Raw genomic sequence first — 25,895 nt, 5'->3', positions numbered from 1 at the left:
TTCCCAGGAGTTTGTAGGGCTCCCTAATTACTCCAGTCTCACCAGGCAGTTACTGTGAAGGGGCAGGCACACCTAACCTGAGGAACAGTCAAAGTCACTTGGATCTGTATCATCCTTTTAATGAAAGTTTGTCCTTTGCACGCTCCCTGTTAACCACATGAAACCAGACCTACAGGGAGCTAGACCTATGCTATCATTGATTCAACAGCAGTCCAGAAAATAACAGAAAACAAATATGTGCATGTAATTGCGGGGAACATTCAAGTACTGTATGACCACAAGTTGGGGGGTGGGGGAACGTTTTAGCCACATTTCTTGACAAATGATGGACAGCTCCTGAAACTGAAAGCAATAGGTTTCCAGTCCCAAAGGTATTGCCTTCAAATATGTCTATGTTCTCAGGGTAGATCAGTTTTCCCTGCTGCAGGCATCTTGCTGAGAGGTGAGGTCCCAAGCAAAACACAGGAATCTGACTGCAAGCCTTTGAGGTGGCAGGAGCCAAGGGGGGTTCAAAGACAAGGCTGGCTGGTGGGCAGCACCTCTGAGTATTGCAGAGGTTAGAGGTTAGTAAAGCAGGAGCCACTGGCCAATAAAACAGTGTTTGGAGAGCCCACTCTACAGATAAATTGGGGATCTGTTTACACCTTTCCCAGCTTTCTGAGTTACACACACTGATGCTTCCCACTGTGATCTTGTCCTATGTCCACCAGCATCTCCCCTCCTCAGCAGCTGCCCTGCTCTCTGCTGGTTGGCTTTATAACATGGCTAAAGGATGCTTGGAAACTTTTAATCAGAATCCAGCATCAAAAATAAATAAATAAAAGCACAACTGCTTTTATTTGTGTCAACTGCTGCAACAAGATCTGTCTTGTTTGAGATTTCCCATGACTGCTGTACTAATGCTGGGAGAATAGAAGCTTAAATTCCCTTGATTAGAGAAGCTAAACACAAAGAAAGCCCAGTGCCAATCACACACATGAAAGGACAGCTTTTTGAAGCAAGAAAAAAAAAAATCTAGGTAGGGTTACCACCATATTACAGCAGTCAAAAATCAGCACATACCTCAATTTCAGAGCTTAAGCTCTATATCAGGAAGAACTTGCCCTTTTGATGAAGACACGTTTTGCTCAGTTTCCTGTAAACTGTATAGTTCTATTTTCTATAAGCATAAATATACACATACCCACAGTTCTCAACATTAGATAACTTTAATCACAGACATTACTGCCAGCATTGCTTGAATACAAATATATCTTACTGAATTCTATAAAGATAAAAGCTGAAGGACTGGCAGTCATGGTTTTTTTTCCATATTTATGGGAAAAATTCAGTATAGGACATGGTGCTGCTTTTTTCCTCCACACCTCAAAAAAACCTGATCTTAGCTCAAGCTACATAAAAATACCTCATCCTTCATGACAAACTATGCATGGCTGCCTGATAAAATGGATAAGGTGATTAATAATTGCTGGTTGTGATAATACTATGTGGTGGTCACACTGCAATGGAACAGGATTGAAAATAATTTTACATGGACAAAATAACTGATAGATGTCAACAAGAGTTATTTATTTCTTCCTGGCAAATATCTGAAATAGCATGCTAAAGAGGAATTTTCTTTACTGCATGAAGCCGAGTTTTGTAAAGAGGTGAAGTAATCTCAAAGATAAACATGAAAGCTTATGACAGAAGTCCTTGCTACCCCCAAAAAGATGGGATGTACACCACTGACCAGCGTTTGCATATTTATTCTGTATTAATCTTTTGCTTCACCTGAACAATTAAAAAACATGAGAAAGGAGTTGTTTTCCCTCTGCCCTCAATACATATGTAACACTGCCTCTGCAACAGATGCAACTCACATCTCTTGAGACTCCCTGAAGCACGGGCTACTGAACACAGGTAGCAACAGATCGGAAACAAAACGAGTGGTGAGAGGAAGAGTGCAGAGCCTGGTCTTGGTGTTGCTGGCTTACTGAGACATTTTAGACAGTTGGTTAATGGGTGTTGCATTCATGCTTAGGCTTAACTTAATGACCAGATTCAGGATGAGGAAAGTTTTTTCCCAATGCCTCAACAGGCACCATTGATACTTTTTGCTTCTGTTTGCTACAGTGTTGGGAAGCATTTTATGGTAGACTGTGCTGTGTGGGGGAACTAAGATAAGTATTCCATGTCCCCTGGGATCAGAATTCCATTATTACCCAAGTCCGGTTGCAGGAAACTGTATTTCTTAAGCTTAACCGTGATCTTCTATCCACGATTCCCTACTCCATTATTAGTATCCTGGAATATGCACACCCTCTATAATCCTCCTCTCCAGAGCATCTGTACAGATTTAAGCCACCAGGATAGAATATGGATTCAAAGACAACTAATGCCAGGTGTCATTTTCATTTCTAAAGAGCATTCAAAGTTGTCAGCTAATGGAAAAAGACAAAAAAAAAAAAAAAAAAAAAAAAAAAGTGGAGGGGAAAGGAAGGAGGCAACCCCCAGATACAAGTTACACCACTTGCAAGCCAAAGTGTATTCCTAACACAGCCCACTCTTCCATTTGTAACAAATACATAATTTTCCTCTATACAGGCATCTAAGAAACTTTTAGATCTATCTGCACAATTTACAGACAAAGGTTAAAGGAAAAGCCATCTAAAGATTACCTGGCAGCAGACTGTTTCTATAGAACATGCAAAATCTTTGTAACTTAAAAGCCAAATGTTCCTTCTGTGTTGTAAGATACATTGAATTTAGGCGTTAAAACAGGATCCAGGACTTCTAAATTGCATTACTAATATTATGATTTGACCTTGTACAAGTCATTTATCCACTCATCAGTAAAAAACAAGATACAAGACCAAGGTGTATTTACTACTACTTTTTAATATATTCACATGCAAGTTACTATAGCAATGCAGTGTATCTATAGTATATAGGTAAATGCTAGAGGTGTAACACTTTCAGTAATGAAAGGGTAAGTGAAGCAAGTGAATTTATTAAAGAAACGTGATGTACAGACTAAGCAGCAGCAGAGGGAGAGCACAAAGTAAGAATGAGTGGAACATCAGGAGAGATGCTTAATCACCCATTTATCTGCAGCTAATTGCTTCATGTGCATGACAGAATATTTTCAAATATTCCTTTCTAAGAGAAGTACATGCCATTCCAATTTCTGGATCATCTGGGTTTATCTGTAGTCTATCGATGCTGTATATAGCAATCTGCAAAGGGGAAGTACCAAAGGTCCACTTCACAACAACATACAGACTCTTAAAATATAGATTCTTAAAATCTAATCTTAAAAAAATCCAACTTAATATTGTCTTAAAATAGCATAATTTCCCTCTTACAGTTGAAATTTAACTTCTTGTTGTTTAGAGGCTGCAAACCTAGCTACAAAGGCAGCACAACTGCATCCTATAAAAATTATTCATTGAGGTGCTGATTGCTCTCAAATTTCTGAGCTCTTTCTCAGAGATGCCACGAAGACCACTCTGTAATACAAGCATGAAAACAGTTTTCATTCTGCAAAACAACAGGGCAGGACAGACAACAGGAAAAAGAAAGTCTAGGATAAGGATACTCTCCGCAACCAATGAAGAGGGGAGGGGGGGAACAATGAAAGTCTCATATATAAATGCCAAGGATTCTACAACTCCCCTGGTGATCCTGGCGGTAAGCCACGAAAAAGTTTTCTCTTTCCTTTGCTGTTTGCAGCAACAAATCTTTCCTCTGGGGGAGGGGTGAGAGGGCTGGAACTAACTTCACTGCATCTGATAAGATGGCAAATTGTCCAGGCCTGACATTTATGGGGGACCCAGAGCTCCACCAAAGCACTCTGGGAGGATTAAAGCAGGGTTAGCCTCTCCAATCGCACTCCTTAAAATGCTACAAATGGCAGACAGATGAAAGTTCGTTTAAATTTGATAATGATGAGTCCAAAGAACCCCGAGACAGAAGCTGTCCCCTGTCAGGGAAAGAACTGCAGCTGGAAGTTGAATATTCTCATTAAAAGAACCTGTAAAAATCTAACTATGCTCAAAGAGCTTCCAGTGGCCATATACTGAAATGAAGTTCTGTTTAATTGGCTAACAAGAACTAAATCCCATCTTTTATGTGAGCTGCACCACCCACAGGAAACCACCACCACCCATTTGCTTTAACTCTATCCAGGACTGGTTCGCTCTAAGAAAGGGATGTTTCACACGCCGGCAGTGATTGCCTGGAGCCAGCAGAAAGGCTCATATAGCTGTCAGCAAGCTGATAAGACTTGGAATTACTCTACAGAGCCCTCTTTAAAGAAGAGCCAAAGCAGCACATTAAATGAAAGGGAGGAGGGGTCAGAAAAGGCAGCCACTCATGTTGTTTTAACATGGCACTAAAACAAGTCCTTGATTTATGCATGTGTCTTCAGCTCTGTTTGACCCGGAGTCTGAACTTTTCTTCAGGTCAGGGCTGAGGCACATGGGACACGCACCAGAAAAACCCCAATAGCTTGTCCAGGTATTCCAACTGTGGGAACAAACATTTCAAACTACATGTTTTCTATACACATTTTTTAAGCTGAATTAGCATCTCTTTTTAGCTTTTAATTGTCCACACAGGCTGAAAAGATGAGAGGTTGTGATTATCTAAAACTTTAATAAAAAAAAAAAAAAAATCAAGAATGCTGAGTGACCGCTATTTGAGAGGGTATCTTGTGGGGCTTCAGGAAGGTGAATTATCCATTCACACAAAGGAGGAAACTGTACATTACAGTCTGGATTCTCTCACTGAAGTGTTTGGCAGCCAGTAAAGTTAAGATGCATTTAAGATGCACAATACAGCAAGGTCATTCCACAAGGCATTATAATGCCAAGGTCTCCTGCAAACCTGAGTCCTGAAGTTGCATCACTGCAACTCCAGCATGTCTGGCCAAATGGCCTTCTGCTCCTCTGCTCTGTTTCTGGCAACGGTCCGCAGCAGGTACCTTAGGAACTCCCCCCCCATGAACACAGGAAGCACAAGCCACCTCTTCCCCAAAGACCTCTCCAGCTTCCAGAAGTCAGCAACTAAAGAATTTCTAAGCCAAAGGGTGTATCTTTGCATTCACTGCTGACAGATTTCCCTTCTCTGGATTTCTTCATTCACCCTTTAAGCCACTAAAAACCCTTCACTCACAGAAGATGCTGATACAGCAAGTCCCACAGGCTACCTACTAGTTCTGCGAAAAGATCATCTCCTTTTTTATTTTTTTAGACCAGATTCTGAATAATACAAGTCCTAGAAAACATCAGGTGAAATTGTATCGAACCACATAGAATAACAGAATAGCCCAGGTTGGAAGGGACCTTGAAAGATAATCCGGTCATATCCATTCACTTTCTTCAGGACCTCATTTTATAGTTCTGTATTATATTTTTGCTCCTCATCTTATCCCCAGTCATTCATTTTCAAGATGAAGAGTGTTAGGCTATTTAATCACTCTTCTCATGAAACTTTTGATCACCCTTGTTCTGTGTTATTCTTTTTAAGATGGGAGAACCATAACTATGGACTGTATTCAGGGTGCAAACATAAAACAGATTTACACAGTGGTACGGTATTTTCCATTTTTTTCTCTACCTCTTTTCTAAAAATTCTTTATATTACTTTTTTGACCATAACTGACCATGGAATTTGTATTGTCACATAACTATTTATTATAGCTCTAAGAACTCTTTTCCAAGAGACTGCAGCTAGCTGAGAGGCCATCACTGCCTATGAGAAGGCTGTTTTAAATTGCATACATACCTCTCTTTTATATACTGAGTTTCATTTGTTGCTTTATCATTTGGTCACACTATACCTGAATTTCTTTGGCCTATGATGTGCCACCTCCAGATAAAGCCTTTCCTAAAGCAGAATCATTCATAAGGGGTAACTGTAAGGGGTTTTTCTATTACTGTTAGCTTGAGCTGCAAATTTTCCTTTAAAAAGTTGTGCTGTTCCGGGGTGCTTACCTTCTATACAGCCACCTAATTTTATGGAATTTCTCATCTCCAACATGTCCACCTCTCTGTAAGTTTGGTTGAAATTCGGCAGTAACAGAAATCAGAAGAGAAGTCAGCATGCACACTGTATGTGATCATACCCTTGTTTCCCTAGGAAACCAGGACGAAAAGAATTCCTGCTCTCAGGAACACTAGCTCTTCCTTGTTGTACCATTAGAGTGCAGAAAGTCACCCAGTCTTCCAGACTAGATCTTAATTCAAAAGTTTTATTTCTGGGAGGTGGGCAGTGTTATAAAGTCAAAAAGAAACAGGCACACAAAGCCTTCTTTTGAAAATAAATTCCTTACCTAAAATCTGTTCAGTGAGAAAGAATGCCTAAATAAACAGAGGAATAACTCTGCTATTCCCATTGCACAGTACTTTCATATTCTGATCCTATACCTTAATGAGCCTATCTGTGTTAAAATTCCAAGTATGTTGATATTTAGTAAGGAAAAACATTTACAAAATGTCTGTATATTCAGATAGTCAGATTCACCGAACAAAAAGAAGGGAAAAAAGGCACAGAGGCTCAGATATAAGTTGACAAAAACTTTCATACAAGTTAAAAGACATTTACGTATCAAATACAGCAGTGAAATATGTTTCTATAGATTAACAGACTTTCAAAGCAAAACATCAGAAAAACTCTATTGAGAGGAAACTATACACGGTGTGGGATAAACAGATATCAGCAAAGTTTTGTTTTGCTTTTTTTCCTTCACCTATTTCACTCTTCAAGAGCAAGAAAAAATTTCAATTTTTACTCTCTATCGTATAGGTCTATTACATTTACTTCTATTTCTTGCCCCTCCACTTCTGGAACTTTGCTATTACCTGGGTGCTGGTTTGTGGTGCAGAGAAAATGAAAGCGTAAGGATGCAGCACCAAGTCTGCTGGATCAGTAGCTGTGCAGCTGAGCTGCTTATCGACTTGCCTCTGGGCACTTCTGCCAGTGTTTCAGACTCCATATGGAACTATTTGTGAGAGGGGGATGGTTCAAGGAAGCTTCAAAGAAAATGAGAATGACAACATTACTGTAGAAAACAGACAAGACAGCAATCCCAGAGATGCATAAGTTTCATCCAGACTGCTATTAATTTTAGCAGCTCAACTAGCAGAGGCTCTTTTTGATGGTCAGTATGTTGGAGTTTATAATAGCTATCATATGCTAGTCTCCAGTTCTCATGGACATAGGCTGTACGTGTAGTATTGAAAATATGTAACAATTTTTCACAATAGTGTAGACTAGGCTATGAGCACAAAACTATTCCCTTTTGTGAGGAAAGACAGGAAACCGAACCAGGAATTGTTAAGGGCAAAATGTTCTGCAAGTCTGAACAATAAAAGCTAATCTCCAGAGATCTCAGCACAATCAGGTATAATGCAGGACAGTAGAAATTAATTCCGATTTCCCACACTCCAGCTCTGCTGAAGCCAATAAACCTCTTTCCTGGTTTATACCATGTACTGTCTGACAAAACAACAGAGCAAAATAAAGTTGTATTATAGGAAATCACAGCCCAGGTCATACCAGCCATAGATCCTAGCAGATGACAACTCCAAAGCTAAAGCACCTGTATTCCATCCTCTTCATGACAGTACTGTATGATGCTCATGATCAGTATACAAACTGTAAGAAATTCTTTTCAAATACAGGTTCTTAAATATTTTAAATGTAATGACTTCTCTTTAAGAGAATTCCTCTCTTCTTCAGCAGATGTACAGCTAGAAGTACTTGCAGAAACAAAGAAAAAATTAAGCATAGAGAAAATTTTACTCAAAAGTAGACAATCTATCTCAACTTGAAAAAAATTAAATACACATATATGTGCATGTAATATATATGTATCTTTTAATCTTGATGCACAATCTCCAGAGAATCAACTGCAATAAAACATTGCAAAAAGAGTACCTAATCACAAAGAAAACTGGCAAGCTAACATTTACAATAAAATCTGTTTTAATTGTGAGGTTTTCCAACTAAGGATAAGAATTATGTCATAATCGAGACAACCACTGAAACGAAAGTAGTCAGACAGCAAGGCTCCAGTCCCACAAAGGTTATCAGACCCAGAAACTCTGATAGGTATGATGAATACATGCTTCATCCTACTAAAAACCAGGAGAAATTTAGAGCAAGGATTTGTTCTGTTTGGCTAAAAAGAGGATGATCTCAACTACAGTCGTATCAGGACATGTGAACTGGTTTCTTAATTTACTGAAAAAGTACATTAATTAGCAGGTACTGGCAAAGCATGTTTGACAAGTTATCAAAAACGTATTGTCTCCCCTAGTGGAATTTTATGTGCAACAAAAGCAGTTTTTGAAATAAAACCTAAACACTTCCTGACTGCAAAGGAAACAGTGAGATGTTGTAAAACAATTTTCATACCAATTTTAATAAAAGCTCTCTGCAAAGATCACTTTTTCCTCATTTTAACATTAGTTGTGGACCAATCTTTTTGTAACTGTTATATCAAACTCCCAAGTGTTTCACAGTGTAAAAACAAGAATGAACATGATAACTGTGATCTATCTTTGTTTCCATCTCTATAAGAGCAATACTCAGTGAAAACTAGAATAGACTGGAAAAAACCAAACATGCCACAAGACCAGTTTCAGTCAGTCCTCTTCCACTTAACAAAAAACAAGCATAAAAAATATGTTATATCAAGTGTTATTAGTATATTGAAGTTGAAGCAGCAAAAGAAAGTTTAAATATTATTGAGAAAAATGGGTTACTTGCAAATCAAGAATATTTTGAAGCTTTTGTTGCCCTTTCATGGCTAAGCAGAACAACTACTATAAGATCACATCTGAAAACGCATACAAATCACTCCGGTTCATTTGCAGATTCATTCTATAAATGGGTATTAGTTAAGTTTCATTTTAGTAATTCTTTGCCCAAGAAACAAAATAGAGCACTTACTTAGGACAAATTTACTTCTGAACTACCCTTAGCACCAGCCTCCTCAAAAGGTTCATTTCAACTTCAAATTTTCTCTTCTCCTATCATCACTTTAGCCTTATTCTGTGAATCTTCATTTAATTCCTGTACATTGTTGCTGAAGTGAAGACACTGAAAAAAAACTGGGAAGACATTTTCTCTTCCAAAAAGTCCTAAGATGCCTTCCCAAACCATTTAAATTTAAAGACAGAGAATAAAGTGTGCAACTGCTCCCTACTGTGAGACTGATGATGAAGGAAACTAAAATCTGTAATGCAGGTAGAATATTAGTGCATATTTATCGATGAGGAAAAGCAATCAAGTTACTGGTAGTCCACACAATATCAGTCACTAAGTACTTTTTCACCATATCAGATAGCTACATAAAACCATGTATTAGCAAGGGAATTTCACAGATGCTTACACTGGGACTTTACCTTGTAGATAAGGCTGACAGGACATGAAATGTATGGATAACACGTTTAAGTATCCTCAGCACGCAGACAGAAATAAATTCACCAAGAAAAAAGAAAGACAGACCTTGTAATTTCATCCTGATATTCTTACTACCAAAACACACAACTATATCCTCAACAAAAGCATCAAGATGTGAGAGGAAGCTTCAGAATAACATAATTCCCACCTGTGGTCAATAGAATCAGAGTTGCCAATATGTTCAGTGATGCTTTGGACCCAATGACAATGACTACTGCAAACCATCTATAATCCAAGAAAATTCACCCCAGACACAGACTAGAACTGCATTCTGGGTATTAAAATATCTTCTATTTTAACTTAAGTTTATGGAGTTACAGATACTATAGATAAATTAATAGATCACCTGAATTAAGGGGGGTTTTGCTGGTTTGTTTCACTGTGAATGCCTAGGGTTTGGGGTTTTTTTGGTTGGTTGGTTTTGGTTTGGTTTTTGAGGTTTTTTTGTTTGGGTTTTTTTGGGGGGTGGTTGGGGGTTTTCGTTTTTTGAGGTGGTTTTTTTTTTCCTTTTTCTTTTTTTTTTTTTTTTAAACAAACTAGTATAGTTTCCCGATTTCATAGTTTTAAATTACTGTTCAAGTTGTCCACAAGATCAAGTGCATTCTCTGTAGAAGGAGAACACTATCCTGAAATCATTGTTTTAGGATATTAGTAAAATGGACAACAAGAAAATCAACTCACACTTTAACGGACTATTAATGTCAGTTTTAAAGCTTTATTAGGCAAAACTCCCTAGTGTTAACGTCTCTACATTCATGTCAGAAAAATAAATAAAGCAAAATCGTGTTTCTAGGAGCTGTAACAGCACAGCTACTTTTTCACCTGCTATGCCTGGTGGCAACATGGTGCTGCCAGGGGGCCCCACCAAGACGGTTCATTCATGTGAAGGGACTAAAGAGAAAGGAGACCCCTGATGGCTGCTGTGGTATTTGCAGACTCTGTACAGAGAATGAAGTGAAGCTGGCAACAGAATTCAGGTGTGAAAAGATATTTACCACTAAATTTGAGACTCTGTTTTCTCCACACATATCCAGTATTAATATACCCTGTGCAGCTTTTAGCACCATCTAGGTAGAAATAACTACAGTGTTGTATGCTACACCCTGAAAAACCATGCCTTGGGTCACTTGTTATAAGGACCACACAAAAGATGACTTTGTCACTAAGGCTGGGTAAGGGAATTTCAGAAACAGGTCTTCACAATTCTTGCAGAAGTTAAGACTACAGACTCATTTTCTCTATACCTCAGTTCCTCATCAGGAAAAAAAATGATAACAGTATCTTCCTGCCTCACAGCAATATATGCGCAGGTACATTAAGGTGACAAGAATGTAAGATCCTAGATACAAGTTTACAATATACGTTAACATCTTATTTCTTTGCCAGCCCAAAAATGTAATCTATGTATTCCAACCATCAAAAGAACAATGTGGTTGAATCCTACCCATAACCTGACAACAAAACGCTTCACACTTTGTGAAAGTCCTCACCTGCTGAGCTTGCACTTTATGTGTGAGCTCTAGAATTAAAGCAACTGATGATGATAGTGTTCATAACAGCAAAGCTAATAAGCAGGAATCTACATCAACTGGAGTACAGCAGAAGACATTTCCTTTTGACTATATACCCCGCTGACAAAGACTTCATTCATGAGTTTGAACAGTTCATGATCCCAGCTCTTCCAGTCACCAAATAAGTAAGATTTCCTCTCTCAGAGGAACTGTCAATTTCGTTAAAATATTTAAAACATTTTGGACTTAACACTTCCCTCACATTTTGAGCAATTAAAATTTATCTACAAACCAAAGCTTCTCTTGAGATAAAGACAGACTCTCGAACTTCTTTAATACAATTTAAATACTGTGTTGAAAAAAGAAACAGATGCATGCTGTGATTTCATCAGAAATATGTTAATATGAGAGTAGGCAGTACACCTGCATTCAGGGAAAGCTTCGATCCCAGGGTTCATTAGGAAAGCAGAGGGGACACAAGAAAAAGCGAAATTAATGAAAGTGGAGTTTGACTACATTGGTAGAAACTGGCAGTCTCCGCTCATGGCAAATACCACATGATCTTTACATGAAAAAGCAGATAGTCAAAACCTCAGTTTCGTATTTCAGGAGATCTGCTGCCATCCAGGATGGGGAGGCATTGATTACCGTGGATGCTAAAGATCCTATAATATATTTCACAAGAGCGTGTACATTAACACAGCAGGTTGGAGAAAATCCACTCCAAGTAACTGAAGTCTGCCTACTGAAGTGTTCTTCTGCAATTGCAATCGTATGCAATATTGTTAACTTCCTGACCTGATGGGTAACGTAGTACTGATCAACAGCTGCTGTTCAACACATTTAGCTGCACCAGTGGTGGGTAGAGGTACAACATTGAAAAGTAATGGTGAATGCATGTTTAGCATAAAGAAATAAGAGGGTTGAATAATCAAAATATTAACGTATTGCATGAGAGTGCAATGGATGCTTCTGCATTCCAACAGATTTCATAGTAAGGCAGGTGTACAAACCTACACTCGAACCATAAATAAAGGAGAATAATTTAAACACAGGACATTATTTTACCTGTCTTTGCATCTCTTCAATCTGTCGCTGAGGGACACTTTGCAGAATACTGTACATTTCGGGCATCTTTTCTTCAGGGATGACAACAGAGGCCCTATAAGCAAAAACCAGAAAGCAAGTAAGACAAGAAGAAAGCGGTTCTAAATTGAAAAATGTCAACAGCTTTTCCAACCCAGAATCTTGACCTATTCTAATAAGAAACATTCAGAAGATATTAGCAGAAAGCAGCAGTCTTCTCTCAGTAATTAATTATTCTGTAGCAGTTCCTTCACAACACCAGCCAGTCTGCCCACAGATAACGCCACAAAAGTCTGTGGACCGATCTGTACAGACAATCTAATAAATATGGAAGGGACAGAAACCCAGAAATCCTGATTTCTCATCTCCAGATTGCCACTGATGTGCTGTCAGGCGAGATTCGGGAGTGACCACATGGTAATAGCATATACAGTGCTATGTATACAAACTAGTAAATTTTGTATGTATTATCCTAAGATCATGTAACTGGGCATAGTGCATGTATGGAAAAATAATCTAACCTTAACAGAGTGTACTCAACTACAAAATAATTCTACCTTTCAGTCTCAGATGAACTTAGGAATCATGATACAATATAGAGAATTTAGCATTTACGTGATGCAATTTTTATTGTATACTTTCCTTAAAGCCTGAATGCAGACCAGTCCTCACTGAATTCAAGTACAAGGTAATAAAGCAAGTCTGTTTTAGAAAAAATACAATTGGCTACAGGACAACCAAATGCTCTATCATCTCTGCATCGTTTGTTTTCCTCTCCTATTTCTGATGCATAATATATCAAGGGCAAAGACTGCATATATCTCAGTCTGTATTCAATTCCCTGTAACCCCTAGTACACTTGACTTATCACATAGATTTTATTCAAATTGCTCAGTGTAATGAAGTCTCTTATGCAGTGGTTTGATGTACAATAGTGAGGGTACAGACCTCTTCCAGTCCAGAACCTCAGAGAAAGGTAAAATGTAGGAGTCAGCAATGATGACTGGGACACAGCCAGCTTGAAGAACATCGCTTAGCACAGCCTGCCCCAGGCGGGCTCCACGTAGAACAACACAGAACGTAGACTCCTGTCAACAAATGGCATTCAACACGCAAATGAGGAAAAAAAATGAAACATTAAGATTTTTATTATGTGTGTGTGTATGTACATATATATGCATTATGCTTTCCTGCCCTCCCCTTCATAAAAAAAAAAGTCAAAAGGAAAACAGTCTTGCTCTGTGCAACCAATGCATTCTGAATTATTAGCTAATTCAAAATAATTATGCAAGTTTATTCTCCAGAGGCTCAAAAACATCCTAAGTGGAGAGATAAGAGATTAGCTAATAGGACTACTCTATGCTTTATTTTAATGGCCAAACTTCAGAATTCTAACTGAGAAAATTCAAGGGGAAAAATAAGTTAAACATTTTGAAAGTCTGGTATAACAAGATGAGCAACAATCAACATGAACTTATTGAGTACAAACTGTATGAAGCCAACCTAATTTTCTTCCATTATAGGGCAATCCAGCTCTATGGAGAGCAAAGAAGGAATAGATTTTATCTCTCAACTTTAAGAGGCATTTGACATCTTTCATAGCATTTTCATAGGCAAATTAAGAAATCATGGGCTAGATAAAGCCCCCATAGGCTTTATAGTTATGTAAGTTATGGTTACAGAACTCTAAGTATAAAGCAATTAGCATTGGTTCACAGGTAAAACAGTCATGGACCAAATAATCTTTCCTAGGTGCAGCAGTATTCAATGTGTCCCTTAGTTAACCAAGCAGCAGAATTAAGACCATATTTATTAGATTTTATAATACCTATGATTTTGTAGGATTAGCAAGTATAATGGATAATAGGATTGCAGTTTGATATTGCATGGATAAATTGACTAAAAAATACCTATATATATAGGGTTCAACACTTAGATAAAAATAACACACTGCACAAATATAAAGCACGAAGTAACTGGCTACGTTTTGCACTTTGCAGAAGGGGGCATTTTCTACAAAAGGACAGGAAAAGAAAGGGTATTCACGTGTCAACAGTGTTGTGCTGCTGAAAAAAACAAACCACTCCACCCACAGGTTGTATTAGAATGCAAAAAGAAGTACAATCTAAGAGACCTGAAGGAATCACTCACTTGTCTCGGTAATAAAAGACTTCAGACAGAGCAGTGTGTTCAGTCTTGGGCAATATACTTCCAGGGTAAAAAAAAGGATGATTACTTACCTTGAAAATATGACCTACAAGGAAAGATTGACTGTATCAATACTACTTTTTCTGAAGGCGTAAGGGCAGGAGGAAGATGGCTAAAGGGAGCTTCAGACACATAAAAAGTTGTTGCAAAAAGGAAGAATATAATCCACTTATTCACATCCACAACACACGAGACAAAAAGACATGAGTTGAAACTGCAGCAGAGAAGACTTCTCGACTATGCTGCACTCCCCCTGTAGATAGGGACTTTCATTCTCACTGACACTGAGAAATATTGCTACAGATTCAAGATCGCAAAATAAATGCTTGTAGAGTTCAGCTACACAAACAAGGAAAAAGCCCAAGTCAGTATTATCCCTAAGTCTAAGAAAGAAAAATCAAAGTTGATACAGGGGCTCCCACAGATAAGAAAACATCTTCCCAGCTTGCTTTCCGTGGCCTGAGGAAAAGGAGCCAGGAGGCTCAGCAGGGCAGCAAAACATCAGAATGGAATTAGGAAATACAAGGGGGTTTGCTGGCTCTTCACTCGTTTCCTAATGCAATCGTAAGACCTGTGTTCATACGCATAGAGTACTAAGAGCCTTGAAAATCTCATCCAAGAGAAGACTGCAAACAGGAAGCATTAGCAACCCAGAAGCCCAAGAGCCTGTCTAGAAGGAAGTCTGTAAAGGCATCGCTGGAAAGGATGAGCTGTGATCACAGTCCCCCTTCCCCCACTCGCAGACAGGAAGAGAAGGAAAATAAGGGTGCGAGGAATGGAAGGAGCGGAGAGAATGAACACACATTTTAACCATTGACTCACTAGATCACACAGCAGCAGGTGCAGGAAACTCTAGTAAGGTCTGGGAGTGGGGGGGGGGAAAAAAGCCGCCCAGATGTGGACACACATGCTCATCTGCCCAGATAACCATTTTTCCTGTCTAGACAAAGGTTACTATAAATACTTCTCCTCGCCTCACCACTGTTATCAGCCAGACATTCCAAAGGGAGATGCAGGGCTCTGCAAAGGAAAGTATTTTAACAATCTCTGCATGTGCCAGCTCTGAGTTACAAAATCATATATAGCAAGATATAGATATAGATTCCCTGACTTACTATCCTTGAGCAATCCAGTCTGTATTTAAAGAAAAAAAGCAAAGAAATATATTTTCTTTCTTTTTGGTTGAAAGTTTAGGATTCAGGGTGACCCTTTCCTCCCTCTCACCCTCCTCCACAAGAAATTTTAAACATATTTCCTACAAAACATAACAGGAGGGGTGGAAACTTTGCCTTTCCTCAGCTTGTTTGTTATTTTATCATCATTTGCCAAAGTTCAAAGACAGATTATGTGCTGGTGGCCACAGACAGAGCACAGTGGCCTTATGGCGTAACTCACTTCACCACACTGCATGCCAAAGTACCTCTCTGTTAGTGAATTGCCAAGAGACACAGGGGTCTGAGAATGCTATCTAGTTTTATCTTCACTGACACATCAAAAGGCCTCTGGAAGTTGGGCCAAGGCGATGAAACACATTTCACCTAAATGTTTTCGTAGCTGTATGCTGACAAGTCTTCTAGCTCAGTCTGTCATAGCTATACAGATAATTTTGTAGGGTTTACCTACTAAGCTGCATTCAAAAAAACTATAATTTTTCCAATTCTCCTTAAACGTAGCACTTTTTTGCCCCCAAATAAATCCATCCATAAGCTCTTTAAAGTTCGTTTTAATCTTTCCTCCAATTGACAAAGATGTCCTCTGTTCCAAGCTTCATCTAGCAAGGCCTGGACTATCATATGTGAGAAATCAATTCCAAATTCATGCTGGCTGAAGGCCATTTTGCCAGTTATTCTGGAAGGTACATATTCCAATGCTCTTACCCAATTTTAAAGTGAGCAATTTTATCTGGCCTCCAAAAGTTTCTCCTCCCATTGCTGCCAGATTTGGCAGTATCTTAAGTGTACATGGCATTGTCATGTGTTACTAGAAGACCACCATGACCATGTCGTGAAGTTATCATACATAAGCAGGGTTTTCAAATTGCAGCATAGTCTGCATATCGGTTTGATAGTTCTTGGCCCTCTTAAAAATAAGGTTAGGAAACAATATCCAGGCAAATGTAATGAATTATGCAGTTTCAAAACATAGCCAGCAAGTTAACTAAATACAAGGAAGTACCCTACCAGTGCTAAACAAGAACAGCTCCACAGCTAAGACAGTCACCAAGGGGAAGAGCAGTTTGCAGGAGAGACGGTCTTACCTGAAGCACTTGAGGATAATCAAAAACTTGATTCTTGTGACAGCGTTTGCGAACAGCAGGGACCCCATCTGACAGATTTGTACACTTGTCTAGGATCAACACCGATTCCCCATTCTCAGCTTGAAGAGCTTCCAACTCAGACCGGTATTCTGGGTGCAGAGCCATTTGAGATGACAGAATGAAATACCTGCGAGGACTGAAAACCACAGCAAGGTTACCTGACAGCACTGTGAGTTTACTTCCAAGATGCTCTAGAACATGTTTCCTTCCATCCTGGAAAAGCAGAGCAAGATTAACTAAATGTGGACACGTTGACAAGACACATTTAAGACAAGGCCGGAAAGGGCAACGATGCAATATAATTAAATCTTGGATAGTAAGAATAGGCACTTGCATTATAACCTTTATTATAAACTGAAATAAACATTATTTAGCTACATTTTAAACCAGCTTGCTACTGATGCCAGGATTGTTTGTTCTTTTGTTTGGTGTTTGTGTCCTATGACAAAGTAGATAGGACACTGAATGCTGGTGCTAGTTTCTCATCATACGTTTTTCTCACCAATTTTAATTGAAAAAAGATGCTGAACTGACAACTCAGCTACCCTGTGCTTATTTAGTCTTGATATGATGACAGCAGCAACAGGACAAACTCATCTCATTAGCTGTGATTCAGTTCTGTCCCTTTTGGGCAACACAAAAACAACACTTCCAGGACAAAGTTGAAGGCCCATTATTCCATTAACTCTCAATTCCTATGATGTTCTAAAACCATGAATGTTTAAGAAGTGCCTTAATACTGAAGTGTTTCAAGACCCTAATTAACATTGGAGGTACACCACACAGGGATACAGTCTCAAATTAGGTGCTCACTGCTTTAAAAAGTGATGCTAATGTTGGAAAATAGTCTGTCATATACTTGTTACACTCATTCTCATCTACTTTGATTTCCTTTTTAAATGGGTCAGCTAACTCGACATCTCCACTGCTCCCTACTGAAAGGAACAAACAGCAAGCGCCTGCCCTCAACGCTGCCAAAAGAACACAGGAAACACGAGGCCTGCACTTAAGATTCCACTTCTACTCCACGTGATGCTATCTTTAATTTACAGCTCTGAAAACACATACAAACACACACTTTATAAAGTCAGACCTCTACTGCTGCTCTCCTCACCTCTTCTACTAATTTTCATGCTGGTCATTTTAATTGCTCCAATTAACAGGTAAGACTTACATAGAATTGTTTTTAAACATTCTTTTTTCCCCAAGCATCCAGCTGCTACCAACTTGCTACCAGCAGCTCTACAGAATATATATTTCTAGCAGACATGGATTTAAACATTTTAAACAATCCAACTAAACAGGAGAGTAACTCAAAACTCCTCAGTTCAGCTTTGTAAGAGGAATAAAAAAGGATTTGCTTTAAAAAAAAGGAAATACTGCTGCAGATGAGTGATAATAAATGCCTATGATGAGCTAAAACTCATGCAAGTTTGCGTCTATGTTTAAAACAAAATTCTACCTTGAAACTGTGGCACTCCCATGGTACTCAAAGTCTAGCTGTCAGAACTTGCTACAAAAGAAAGTACGTCCCAATGCCCAGGAAATAACACACTAGTGTAGTGGAATGTAATAATTTATCCCAAACAAGCTTGAATTCTCAGCATCGTTCCCTTGTCACACTCCTCCCTGCAGAAAGCAGTGGAACCTATGAATGCATTTCAATTAGTAATGCTAACTGGCCACTAGATGGTACTCTGGAGACTACAGTCTCTTTCTCACAAAAATAAAACAACCTTTGTGAACATGGAAGCTCCAACACCTTCACTGAACACAGACTCATACATTGCATCAGCTCCCACATACCAGTTTCTCTTATCTGACCTAAAACCAGACATAGCATTTAGCTGACTACATGGACATGAACAATATGACTGCACCTCTCTTTACAGTTGGTTCTATACATGCTGAAGCCTATCATCATGTTCGTGCTTTCCAGACAGAACTACAAAGCGCGCTTTCACTCCGTGTCGGACTGCAATAATACTTGAGATCTATGAAGAATCGATTGGGAGCATCCAGATCACTACACCTGCCTGGTCCAGGAGCATCACAAGCAGGAACATAATGGGCGTGAGCAAAGCAAACCACTGCTGAGCAAGTTCGTCCGTCATCGACTGAGGAATCTTACTTGGAGCAGCCCAGAGCAATAGCACGAGCATTGGCCTTTACTGGAGGAGAAGACAATTGAAGCCAAAGTACAATAAGTTTGTGTCCAATAATGGCAGCATCCTTTCAATCAGTTTTCAACTTTAGTAATTCATATTTTCTACAGGATGCTGTAAGAAAAAAGGACCTAAAGTTTCTGCATTTCTAAAAACTCGATCTTCACAATCAGTGGACATGTCACTTACCCCATTGCCTCAGTCTGCCCATCTTTTAAACCATAACAGAGGTAAGACCTTGCTACAGTGAATGTTTTCATCTGTGTAATTAAGAGGCTTATGAAATATTAAAAGAGCAGTCTTCCATTAAATCAATTAAATAATTTTATCCTTCCATTAATCAATTATAACATGTCTTCCAGACTTCTACCTACTCTTGCTCTGAAGACATGAATGGATTAGAGAAACCACCATTTTCCAGGGTAGCTCATTTTAAGGGCTAATTACATCCCCTGTTAAAATTGTGCTTTATTTCCCACTTGTCTTGCTTTACTTCCAACTATAAGGTCAGGGGGGTATGTATGTTTATGTCTTACCCCATTACTTTAAAAAAGAAAAAAATAAAATCAGTATTCTAAGCTCTGGACGTAACTATTCCTATAATCAAATCAGGTCTCATTCTTCTTTTTCATGAGCTAACCACACTAACCTCCTTAAGGTTCATTCTGCAAGACCTTCTTCCTTTCAGAGCTGTATTTACAGGCTTCTCCTGTTCCAAACCCTCAGTGTCATTTTGAAAAGACTTCAGAACCACAAAAACATCTAAACTGATTTACAAAGAATGTATCTGTAAGTCAAACAGAGGTAAAGATCACATCCTCACTCTAATTCTCCTGTTACTGATTCAATGCTTGCACTGGCTGATACTACCTAAGGCACTTGTGTTGATCCCCACGATCCCTTCTATCTTTTTAAAGTCACAGTGGAGGTATAGCACACTTATCATTGCAATAGTGATCTTTTGCCATTACTTTGCTTTTAAATATACTAAATAAATTGTCTGAAGCAATCATTTATCAGAGAATCTATATTGCTTTGAATTACTGCCCTGCTTTACTTACACCTTAAAGAAACCAAACATATGAACAACTACGTCTATTTAAATCCGAAATATCTTGTCAGCTCACTGGAAATATTGAATCTAATTCTACTGGAAACACTATCATGCTGTCATATTTCACAGTTCAGTTTCTGGAATGGGAAAAACAGAATCACTCCAAAAAAATCCTCAGTTTGTAGCTAAACCACATGTTGGCAGATGAACCACGGCCATTAGCATTGGAACAATCATATATTTTAATAGCAAGAGCTACTAAAAGCAACTCTTACAAAATTGCCCAAGCCCACCAACAAATTAGTAGCTACATTTATATTTTATCAGCATCAATATTAAACATGATGCTGAATATACTTTGCCCAATTCATGGGAATTGCTTTACCCTGGTCCTCTTTCTGGCAGATCCACTTCCGCTGACAATGGGCTGTAAACAGGAATACTGACATCATAGCCTTGCCGGTAAGTCCATGTGGAGAAGCCTCCACCAGCCAGCAGAGCTCTGAAAAATACAAGAAAGTGACTTTAAGCAGAGTATATGTGTGTGTGTGTGTGTATATATATATATATATTTTTTCAAACTCTGAGAGTGATTTGCTGATTGTCATTATCAGAAGATCAAGAAGACGCATGCTCTGAGATAAGTTTTCCCCTCAGCTTTTGACAGTGCCATTACTGATGCAGTTTTTCAATTCACTTCAGTTTTTGTGAACTGGGCTGACTGCCAGATTGGATCTAGTCATCAACAGAATGCTTATGATTGCATATGATCACTAAGGAATGGACCATTTTTGCATTAATATAGGGAAATTTAACCTATTGCAGTCATTATGATAATTTTGCATTTTTGCAAGCTTACATACCCTAAGTCAATTTTAGTTTAAAGAAATGCATTAACTATCTATACTAGTTAACAGATTCCTTGATGCCCACACTAAAATAGAGTATAGCACAACTCTCAAAGTGTTAGAGACAAGCTGTATTTCAGATACAAGTCCAAGTTCAATAACAGTATTTTGGCAGCTTACAGTGACTCTGGACTTCTCAGACTGGAAAATAAAAATAGAGTTATTTGCAACTGTATTTTCAAAGTGATCACACAAACTAATGACATTTATTTCGTTTTTATATTACACAAAAGATGCTATAAACAGAAAACACCACAACAAGACCTTTGTATGTTCTGAAACTAGCTTCCAACAGTAGAGGCTGCTTGGGACACTATGTGCTAGAGAGCATGGCAATCATCAAAGATTGATAAATTAAGATATAATTCAGCCTCCCAACAGGATGCCCCTGATTGTCTGTGGCTTTTCGCAGACGGGACAATCTTTTGCCACCCAGAAGAGCTTTAAGAAACATAAAAGAACAATGTGTACAGAAGTGAGCAATGCATCACTCAAAGCCAGAAAAAACGGTCTTGTTACCGTCTCCTATCCCAAATCAGGCTTCTTTGAAATATGCTAGTAGAGGACATGAGCTTTTCAGTTGCCATTTCACCTCCAGTGACCAGGGTGGCACCAGGAACACATCATCCTATTTCCAAAAGCAGCCCAGATTCAGCTTCTTTAGTACTTCTCAAAGAAATTCTTTAGACTTCTCAAACAGCAGATCAAACTTTCAGTCCTTTGTCACCAAACAGCAGGGTGTGCTGTACTTTAAATTGCCCCAGGGATACTGGATCTGCTTAAGGTACCAAACAAAGTAGTTCGGAGAAAAATATTTCTCCAGTTTCTCTCCTTCTCTGTGGAAAGAAGCAGAACACAGATACACCACTACACTAGGCACTACAGAAAGGATCTTGAGGAGCTGTACCCGTTGTAGCAGCTATAATTACAGCCAGAAGCCTTATTATCACAAGCTTGCATACCGTCACAGTTCAGATCAGAGCAGGCACATGTCTCATCAGTAATCAGAACAGGCACATCCGAACAAAAAGTCAAGGTGAGACTGGAAGAGGCACTGACAGTCCATTAGCTGATATTCTTGTTTTCAGATACCACTGAATGAAATCCTTAGTAGATCATTTGGAGAAGCAGTTTTTCTGCAGCTGTTACACAGCAGATTATCATTATACATAATTATCATCCAACACCTATCACTTTTCCCCATCAGAATATAACACCCCAGATAAACACCAATATGTTCTGCCTGTTCTAACTCCCATCAGATGTCCCGCAGGATACTTCCGTTCCTGCTCTGACCTGCAGCACAGTTGTTCAGTGTTCAAACACCATGATCACGCTTTGCCATAAAGGCAACTTCATCCAAGTAGTCAAGCAAGCAGTCCTAACTGTTGTTTAAGCAGCTCTTTGAAAATCCCAGGCTCTGGATTAGAGATGCGTTTCAGCTTGATGACAATTACAAAATCAACTTGCCCTTTATTTACTCTTCACTCAGAATACAAACTATGGTAGGAGCAGAAATCAACTCAAGAACAGGATGATAAATCAAGAATGTGCCAAGTGAGAATTTATGTTCCAAATCAAGTTATTATTTTGGATTCCTTTCCAATGCCTCCCCACCCCACCCCCCGCCTTTGGCGACACGTAGAATGCCACTATGACTATGTCTCACCCCTGAAGCTGCATCTTATCTGTATTAACTCAGTTATAAGCAGGGAGAAAAAAAATGGGTTTGGGTGTTGCTGTTCTTGCACTTCATATCCCCCTCCTCTTTGTTTAACCCCCCCTAGTTGGGAAACTACAACCAGATTGTTTTAATTGGATCCGGTGAAAACATGACAGCACCTCATCAGCCTTGAGAAAGCAGGTGTGTGTCATGCAGACTTTTACCCAAATAAACCCACAGGGAACCAACACCAGTTAAATAACTCCACTCAGATTTTCATTGTACAGGGCAGTAAGGGAGTAGAGATATTAACTCCTAATGTACTCAAGACAAATAGTCTTTAACTTGCACTGATCAGTGAGGAATGAGCCTGTTCCTGAGCTTCACCGCTTTTCAGGTATTGATCCTTTTTTTCTCCAGGAAATGCCCCAACTGCTCGGTACTCTAAACGTTTCTGCCCAACTGCGATCATCACCAGCTTTCTGCCAAACTTCACAAATCACTGAAACCCAATTCATCAACCAAAGCAGAATGAAAAAGTATCTTAGTTCATCTGTTGAATTCTACCAGCTACAGAGTAGCCTTGCAAAAGAAATCCTTTCATTCTCATTATTGTACCAAATTCAATAGCACTTATTAACAAATAATAAAGAGATTATTTTTTAAGTTTTATGGCAGGAGATTACACGTTATGGCAGCTAATGCCAGCAACATAGCCTCCATGCCCACAAGGCAGACTTCAACCTCTGAAATTACAGAATCAAGCACTTTTACACCGTCTTTAGAAATTGGATTTAAAGATCTAATAAACAAACAAACCCCCACTGAGGTAACTTAGATAAACACTTTTCTAGATGTAAAAATGTCACGTAACTGATTTCCCCTTTGTGTATTATTCTACCTGGATTAATATTCTGCAGCAAATCAACATAACACAACTCTATCAAACCTCATGATCCACTACTGTTCAACTATGATCTCTGATATGCGCTGAACAGAGAAGGCAGGCCACACTCCCTGGGCAAGCTTCACAAACATTATCTGTGTTTTTCACAAGCAATCCACAAAATCCCACAAATCCACTCTTTCTGGAGTTGTACTGCTGCAGTTCAGACTAGTCATTCAAAACCAACTGAACTCTGCCAACGTACCTTTATTTTGGCCTGCAGCCTCTCACCCAGTGATGCTACAAACAACTGTTCTTCAAACTTTGTTAATGACCCATTCTGTAACATGTGTGGACATTCTCAAATTACAAAACCACACCCAGGTTGCTTGTTCCGTTAGACATTAACTAAGAGGTCTCCAAAATCACGCTGTAACCTCATACTGCACCACCCAGGCCCTTCCAGGACTAGGTCCACACTACTGACTTTTTCACAGATCCCTTGTCTCCGCACCTGTGACCCGTAGCACAGGTTCTGTGCTGCACTGAATACAGTCTAACTGTTGGCTGCCTACAAGAAGTTTCCACCTTTTCTCCATCCCAAGCACTGTTATTGCCGCTCCTACGTATTACAGCTAGCGATCGTACAGCTGCAGGGCAAGTCAGTTTGGCAAGCTACGACAACAGCTATATGCCAAAAAATATTTGATTTTTTTATTCAAATTACTCGGCTTTCCATGTTAGCAGGACAAACACTTAGAACAAACACCTACCAAAATAATACATTTCCTGCATACTAAGCCAAGACACATAAGGCCAAATATAAATGGATATTTGACAAAAAAATAAAAAGTGCAGTGTAAGAATCTAGTGCATTCAATTAATAAACCTACTTCTTCAATAGACACATGCATCCACAAACACACAGTCCCAGAACAGAACAGTCCATTCCATTAAACAGAACACTGTCAAATGAAAACTAACCTTAAGACTTATAAATCTTAAGATAACAAATACAAGTATTTACTAACAGGTTTGGTTACATAAGAATGATGCTTGACTGCCCTCTTCAGGCTAACCCCCATGCACGTAACATTTCATACAGAGAATTAGAAAAATAGTGTCTTACTTCACAGTCAGTGATGTAATTACAATGAGTAAACTTACTCTTTGAACTTGCCCAGAAAAAACATGTTCTGTTCTGGCACTGAAGGATGTTTTAAATTGTCTTTGGTACAAAGAAATCAGGATACACTCCCATACATAGTTGTCTTAGTAAAGACCTTGTACCTCAGGCAAGATTTTGTTGACATTTGGCAGAACCTTGAACTTCAAGACAGGGACCGGTTACATGGGACCTAACTCAGCAGAACTGAACACATACAGGCTAATCTAGTAGAAACATATTCAGTAACAGTATTTAAGCTAAGTAAGTTTGTCTTACTCTTCTTCCGATTTTCTTTGCCTTACAACCTCCTTTCCTCTTCCAAAAGTAAACTATTCTGCAAGTGAAAACTGAGCTCAGGATTCACGCCTTTTAAGTTTCTGGCAAATATTTTCAAAATACATTCGCCATAGGAAAACTAGGAGCCTTTGTCCAACTAATACAGTGTAATTGTTAAGATAACAAAAACTATTGAAATTCACCATAGTTTTGTCAAGTAGGGCAGCTGCTTTACAATGCCCTTGAAGCACCTGACTTCTATCAGAAAGTTGCAGCTACAATCATCTTTGAACTTCTAATTTGCCTCAAATGGGGCATTCTGTGAAGTGTTCAGGTTACCTACACACAAGATATAGGTTTAACCTCAAGATTCTCCATCCTTACAGCAAGCCCAACAGTTAAGAGCAAACGCTATCAGCCACATCCCACATAAAATGAAGGATGGGGCTAAACTGTCAGATTTCAGGAGCAAACACTTGTCCTATACAAGACGGGAACTTCTCTATTTTCTTTTTTTGAGAAGAGAGGAAGTAATATTCCAGCTTTGTAAAGGTTAAGGAGTACATCCTTCGTTATCAGCTGCACTTCTGAGCTTGTTGCTTCTTCAACGGCATTTAAACGCAGATCTGTGCACTCAAATGCAGCAAAACGCATACCTATCTCTAGGAACATCTAAGGCAGTGTTATAATCTGGTGGCCCTCCAGGCAGCATATTGAAGAGCAAGTGATTTGTGCCTCGATCCCACCTAAGGCAAAAGAAGAAACAGACAACAATTAGGAAGGTGACCTCTGCATACAGATGGTAAGTTCCATTAGAGCCTAGCCCTGGCATTGACTCACTGCATCCTCCCCTCCTGCATTAACCTTATTTTTTCCCCACTTTGTGTTCTTTAAATTCACACACTGAAGTTTCAGTAAATACCTGGATAACTGTGCCAAAGCCTGAGCTGTTTCCTTGATACGGAGAGCATTCTGATTGAGGACATCTATGGATGGCACAAAAAGGCAGGCCCGGTTGACATCATCAGTGTAGAATTCGCTGTCAGAGATGGCAGTAAGCAGCTCGTTGTATTCCCTGGAAATGGTGTTGCTCACCGACGTCCCATATTCATCCACATACTTTTTCAGTGAGTAGATGTACACCTTGATTTTGTTTTTGGGATTGAAGCCACATCGATAGACATCGAAGCAGGTATGCAT

At 39.0% G+C, this 25,895-nt stretch overlaps 1 protein-coding gene across 1 annotated transcript in view; it reads right to left on the bottom strand.

Annotated features, from left to right (window-relative positions):
* EXT2 (exostosin glycosyltransferase 2) overlaps positions 1 to 25,895 on the bottom strand; it is an 80,497-nt gene that overhangs the window by 53,116 nt on the left and 1,486 nt on the right. The window contains 6 exon segments of the mRNA XM_009647557.2: positions 12,033 to 12,126; positions 12,999 to 13,138; positions 16,516 to 16,711; positions 20,180 to 20,296; positions 25,352 to 25,441; positions 25,618 to 25,895. The exon segment at positions 25,618 to 25,895 is cut by the window's right edge and continues 14 nt beyond it. Coding sequence (XP_009645852.2) covers positions 12,033 to 12,126; positions 12,999 to 13,138; positions 16,516 to 16,711; positions 20,180 to 20,296; positions 25,352 to 25,441; positions 25,618 to 25,895 — 915 coding nt within the window.

This window comes from Egretta garzetta, unplaced genomic scaffold, assembly GCF_000687185.1.
Source record: "Egretta garzetta isolate BGI_Z169 unplaced genomic scaffold, ASM68718v1 scaffold329, whole genome shotgun sequence".
Classification (NCBI taxonomy): Eukaryota; Metazoa; Chordata; class Aves; order Pelecaniformes; family Ardeidae; genus Egretta; species Egretta garzetta.
The sequence above is the reverse complement of the archived record's forward strand: the minus strand, read 5'-3'. Positions and strand labels throughout refer to the sequence as shown.